General features: G+C 53.3%; 1 protein-coding gene across 1 annotated transcript in view; it reads right to left on the reverse strand.

Moving 5' to 3' along the window:
- Positions 1-5907, reverse strand: part of ITM2C (integral membrane protein 2C) — a 30353-nt gene extending 24446 nt beyond the window's left edge. Inside the window, exon 1 of the mRNA XM_027875231.1 lies at positions 5707-5907. Within this exon, the coding sequence (XP_027731032.1) occupies positions 5707-5808 (102 nt within the window). The 5' untranslated portion in view covers positions 5809-5907. The remainder of the gene's footprint in view (positions 1-5706) is intronic.
- Positions 5908-6532: the final 625 nt, after the last annotated feature.

Consider the following 6532-nt stretch of genomic DNA (forward strand, 5'->3'; position numbering starts at 1 on the left):
CAGGACACCAGGGGACACAGAAAAGGAGAGGTACAGTCCCAGTGCAAAGGCACCATGACCCAGCCCTCTCCTAGAGAGGGCTTATGCTACCCAAGCTCCCAGGCTGGATCTAGGAAAAATAATCAGCCACTAAGTAGCCCTCAAGCCCCAAGGGACACATTAAAGAGCCATACTGGTCCTCAAGGGGCTTCCAATCCATCCAAGACTAATGGTGGAAACAAAGCAGGTGTTGTACTAACTCCCAGCCACCCCAGGACCTGAGCAGCCAACTAGTCCGATGCCCCTCATTTAACAGAAGACAGAGAAGCTCCCACGTAGCCCAAGCCTGGGAGCAGAGAGCCCTTCCACATCAGAAGTCAGAGAAATGGTGGCCTCCCTTCAAATCCCACCTTTGACACTTAAAGGCCATGTGGCCAATACGGTGAACTGAGCCTCAGCTCACCTAACAGGTAAACACTAATTTTCACTCTAGTTCAAAGAAATATTTCACCTTTTCCTACATTCCATTGTTAAATGGAAAATCCTTTTTTCAGGCAGAATCAGCCAGATGGATGTTTTTCAATAAACTCCTTTTAATTTTCTATTCCTGAGTTTTTGCCTCATTAATCAGGGTGAAAGCCCAAACAAAGGATTTTCCATTTAACACCATCTCCTACCTCAGTGCCTTTGCCTAAGCCGGGCCCCATGCCAGGAATGCCCTCTCTTCCTTACCTCTGCCTCTTTGATCTCTAACTGATTCCAAAGGTCATCCTATACATTACCTTTTACATGAAGCCTTCCTAGCTGCTAGGGCCTCCTGCCTTCATTCCACCCTCCCAAAAAAAATTTTACCTAGTTTTTTGTATATGCTTACACGTGAAATGGGGGCATTTAGGTGGCACAGTAGATAGAACATCAGGCCTGGAGTCAGGAAGACCTGACTTCACATCTGGCCTCAGACACTCACTAGCTGGGTGATCTTAGGCACTTAACCCTATTGGCCTCAGTTTCCTCATCTGTCAAATGAGCTGGAGAGGGAAATGGCAAACCACTTCAGTATCTTTGCCAAGAAAACCCCAAATGGGGTCGAGAAGAGTTGGACAGGAAAAAAAATGACTCAACAACATATGTGAACAAATTGTCTCCTCTGATAGAATGTAAACTCCCTAAGAGATCGTTTCCTTTCTGTCTTTCTATTCCTAGCTCTTAGCACAGGGTAGGGTTATAGGAAATGAATGTTTGCCGATCAGCTGATAAGCAACATGAGCTCAATAGCTATAGTGCTTCTTGGCAAAGATACTGGAGTGGTTGGCCATTTCCTTCTCCAGCTCCTTTGACAGATAAGGAAACTGAGGCAAACAAGGCTAAGTGACTCGCCCAGGGTCATACAGTTAGGAAGTGTCTGAGGCTGGAGTTGAACTCAGGGAAATGAGTCTTCCTGACTTCAGGCCCCACACTCTATCCACTTTGCCACCTAACTGCCTGAGAGCTATAGTAGCCACCCCAAAGAATTGTGAAACGAGTGAAATATCTTACATAAATCTCTTTGCAGACCTTATGGTACTGTATACATGTCCACTATTAGGCAAACCAAAAGGCACCTGGTGTACCAGGTATGGGGGGAGGGGAAGAGAAATCTATCCAGTACAGAAAAACCCGGGTTCCAATCCTGCCTGGATCCTCCACTCACACATACTAGCTATGTAATCCTGAAGAAATCACTTGGATCAGATCATCTCTAAGCTTGAGATCTCTCATGGCTTCAGTTTCCTTATCTGTAAAACCAGGGGCTTAGGCTAGATCACAGCCAAGGTCCCTGTGCGATCTATAACCTCATAATCCCCTGGGGTGTCACGCTCCCCTAAAAGTGGCTGCTCTGATGCACAGATGGGCCAGGAGTAACCCAACACTGATGAAATCCCTGACTTCGCGGCCCTCATGGAAGAGGCTGAGGCGCAGAATCACAATTTGGGGACCACAGGTTAAAACCCTGGGCTCTAAGGCCCCTTCCAGCTCCAGCTCCAGCTCCAGCTCCAGCTCCAGATCCTGGGAAGCTTCCTGTCTTTGCTTTTCTCTCTCTGCCCCTTGCAACTGAGCTCCAGGCCTGCTGGCCACGGGGTACTCGGGGGATTGAGAAGTGGGACAAGCCAATCCTGCCACTGTGAGCAAATCCCCGGACTGAATGACCCACTGGGTAGCGTCCTCCTCCCCTTCCCCGCTCCGGCGGTCCCCCACAAGCCCCATTCATTGGCTGTTTCTCCTAAAGAACGAAGGCCACTAGCCCAGCTCTCGCTGGGTGTGGGAGGCCTCCTCTCACACTCCCAGCCAGGCCTCCTCTCCAGAGCACAGAGACCCTGCAGGCTCTACCAGCTGCCCCTCTCTTGTGCTCCTTGCCCAGCCAGGGTCATGAGGCCAGACCTCAGCTGTGATCACTCTGCCCTGGGCCCTCCAGCCTGGCTGGGCCAGAGGGAGCCCTCCTGTGTCTTTTAATCACCGTCCCAATGGCTCCTTGGGAGGATTTGAGCCGTGACCCACTCTAGGGATGGGGATAGGGGTTGGACAGAGAGGACCAGATCTGAGAAAACCACATTAGGCCTCTCCGCCTCAATGTCCCACAAGGGCTGTGCTCCCTAGTCACCTTGGAATGGTGTGCCCCCTCCTCTCACCCCAGGCCCACCTCCTCCAGTCAGCCTCCCTCCATCACTCCAGCAGTTATCAAGTGGGGACCACATCTCAGCTCCATTTCAATACCATTAACGCCGGTTAGAGAGTCAGCACCCTGATGGTGGGGTCTCCTTCAGTGTCCCAACCACCTCCCATTACCCCCCCTTCATAAACTCAACAGTCCAGGCAAACTCACTGATTTGCTGTTGCCCAGACTCAGCACTCCATCTCCCAACCTGACCTCTTTGCCTGTATACTCCAACCATGGAATGCACTCCTTCCTCGCCTCTTGGAATAACAATAATAATAATAGCTAGCACATAAAGCTTTGAGGTTTGCAAAGCACCCTTCATAGATTATCTCATTTGAGCTTCACAACAACCCTGTAAGGTAGCAGCTTATTATCCCCATGTAACAGATGAGAAAACTGAGTCTGAAAGAGAAGGGCTTGGCCAGGGTCAATGTCTAAGGCAGGATTCAGACTCAGGTCTTCCTGATTCCCAGTCCAGGACCCGACCAAGAATCCCTACCTCAGAGGTTCAAGGTCCTCTGCCCAATAAGAAATCCTTCCTGACCATTAGTGCTGGTGATACAGTTGGAAAGGCACTATATACCTGGAGAATCTGAAGGACCTAGGTTCAAATCCTGGCTTGGACACTACCTGTGTGATGTTGAGCAAATCACTTAACCTGTCTGGGCCTCAGCATTCCCAACTTAAGAAGGAGGTGGTTGGACCAGATGACCTCAAGGGCCCCTTCCAGCTCTGATCTGTGGCAGTGATCTCTCCCCCCTTAAATGACATTCTTTACCTGTTGATGGGTTCTATCATCACTGTTAGCAGAATGAAGGGTCCTGGAGGGCAAGGACTTTTTCTCTCTATCCCCCAGAGCGGCACAGCCCCTGGCACACAGTAGGTGCTTAACAGATATCTGTTGGATTGGATCTCCTGAGAGACAGATGGCCTAAAAATTAACATAAGGAAGGGAACGAAACCAGAGCAGAAATGGCTCCTTTCCACTTGTCAGAGAACATTCTGCCGACACTTAATCTTCCCAGAAATAAGCTTAATGGAGCTCGGGTCTCCAATGAGCACATCCTACCTTTATTGGGGGTGAGAGCTGGAATTTGTCTGGAAATGTGCCCAACTGGGGAAGATACCTTTTGTAATGAATAATGCGAGAGTGAGCAAGCGAACACACACACACACACACACACACACACACACACACACACACACACACCCCTACCCAACCCAACCCTAGATAGGATAAAGAAAATTGGAAAGGTAGTGGAGACCAGACAGGCCGCTTGGACACAGGCATTGAAGCTGGCTCTGTAAACGGGTCCAAAGCAGGATTTGGGGAAATTCTGGAACACCAGCTCCCTAGGACATGAAGGAAGACAATCAGGGTGTCCCTGGAGATCCTGAACATTTGAGACTCACTCAGGGAGCACAGTCCTGACCTTTACTCAAAGAGCTGAACCTGGCCTGGGAAGCTAGCAGAGCTACCCTGAGTAGGATTCCATTCAGATGTGCCTGGATATCAACAGTCCCCTGGGAATGTGGATTTGGATCCATTACGTGTGATCAAGTTCACAGCAAAAATTATGGGAGTAATTATCAGAATTCAGGTACCTGAGCCGTCTACACTGACCTGGCAATGCTTGTGAGAACCTGGGCAATCCCTTCCTACTCCTACAAAATCTTGACTCCTTCCAGCCCCTGGGAGGGAGCCCTTTGGAGAAGCCCTTCTCCCGTCTACTCCCCAGGGAAGGGGAGGGGAAGAGGGATGAGCTGACTGGTCCCACCACCAGGGCACATCAGGACAGCTGGTGTGCCTGGCACCGAGGAGAGGCCCAATGCCTGCCTGCTGAACTGAACTCAAGGTTTGCCAATTATTACTGAGCAAGTCCAGAAGCAGTTAGTGGAATGGTGAACGGTACCACCGGGCTTGGGAACAGGGGATGGCAGGCGGGGCTGTGAAGATCTGTGGAGAAAGTTTCCGGGGGGCACAAGAAGCTGTGGTTGGGAGTTCGGGGCTTGGCCCTTTCGTCCAGAAGTCTCCTTCCTCCCTGAACCATCCCCCACACTGAGATGAAGACATTTCCCTTCCACACCCCACTAGTTAAGAAGAAGAGGAGGTAAAGGAGGAACGGGAGGGGGGAGAGGGGGAGATAAAGCCAGCCACTGTAAAGATATTCACTGTAACATTTTCTGTGCACAGTTGGGGGCAATAGGGAAGATAAACTGCCTAGAATAGCACCCGTGTCCTTAAGAAACGAATCCACAGGAGCAGGGTGCCTCATTTATGGAGGGATGACGGATTGGGTGGTGACAGTAACGGGGTACAAAGGAAAGCATGCACGGTCCGTATGTACACATCTTATCCTCTGTTCGGGCAGCCCCCCATTTTCCATTCCACCAGCGCCGACGAAGTTCAGATCAGTCCGCCTTACATAAGCCTCCCCCCACCCCCCCCCCCCCCCCGCCCCAGTCTCCTTTCCTCTCCTTTCCTTCCCCCTCTCCCCGCTCCTCTCCTCCCTGGCTTCACTCAAGAGATAGCCCCCACCCACCCTACGACTGAAGAGGGGCAACCCCACCCCCACCCCATCCAGGGAAGAAAGCAGACAGCGGCGGGGCCCCCCCCCCGCCCCCTATCCCTCCATCCTTGCACCGTCTCCCCCGACGAGCCAGGCGGCGTAGGGGGAAGGGGCTTTGCACAGATCCCTCTTTCTCAGCTCCCCCCAATTCTCTCCCCCTAAATCGGGGGGCACGCGAGGTGGGGGAGCAGGGATGGTCTTTCCTCCTAGGGGCTCGTCCCAGCCAAGGCTCTACTCACCTTTCCTCCACCACCCAGCTCAGGTTGGGCTGGAGGCCGTTCCCCCACCAATTCCCCCTAGCTCAGTCTGCCCGGGCGGGTGAGATCCCAAGCCCCCCCCGGCCCAATCCCAGACTACGCTGAAGGGGGTGGCTTTAAGAAGAGCCCCCACCTCACCCGGCCGACCTTCGGGCTCCCCTAAGTGGGAGGGGGCGCATCTTTCTTACTGCCCCCCCCGACTCACCAGGGTCTGCGGCAGGAGGATTTCCGAGTTGGCCCCATCGCCGGTCGCCTCCTTGTCGGGCTTGAGCCCGGTCATGGGCGGCTGGAAGCTGATCTTCACCATGGCCCCAGCGCGGCCAGCACGGTCACAGGCGCGGTCTCGGTCACGGACGCCCCTGAGAGCAGCTTCCCGAGCCCAGCCCCACTGCTCCGGCTCTGGCCCCGATCACACCACACCGGAAGTTTGGGAGGTGGGTTTTTCCCCCTCCTCCTCTTCTTTTTCTCCTCGTATCCCCGCCCCTCCTGTCGGCCAGCCCCGCCCCGCCTTTCCCACCCAGCGCGAGCTTCCCCCGGAGCAGATGCCCGCCAGACGCCTGGTGCACCGCTCCCTGGGGTCCCTGGCCTCACCCCCTCTCGTCCTCCCTCCTCTTCTCTCCTCTCCTCTGGCTTCCTCCAGGCCCCTGCTGCCCCCAGCGCCCTTCTCTCTCCTCTCCCTCTGCTGTTGTCCCTTTTCTCAGCCTACCCCTCGCCTTCCATCTTTAGACCACAGGCTATTAGAGCTGGGTAGGACCTCAGAGGTCATGTGGTCAAGCAAAGACTGGATCCAGGGTCAAGAGGTCCTGGGTTCGAATCCTATGCGCGCACACACACACACACACACACACACACGCACACACGCACACACACACTAGCCCTTGGACAAGTCACTGCCTCTCTTTCCATGCTGCAGACACAAAGTTATCAAATCCGTGAGAGGCTGGAGAGAAGGTTGGAATGTACCCATAGTCCGGGGGAAGAAAAGATATTCGTTCCCAGCAGCAGCAGCCCCTCCAGCTGTCTGACATATA

This window comes from Vombatus ursinus, unplaced genomic scaffold (genome assembly GCF_900497805.2).
Source record: "Vombatus ursinus unplaced genomic scaffold, bare-nosed wombat genome assembly UNPS02014808.1, whole genome shotgun sequence".
Classification (NCBI taxonomy): Eukaryota; Metazoa; Chordata; class Mammalia; order Diprotodontia; family Vombatidae; genus Vombatus; species Vombatus ursinus.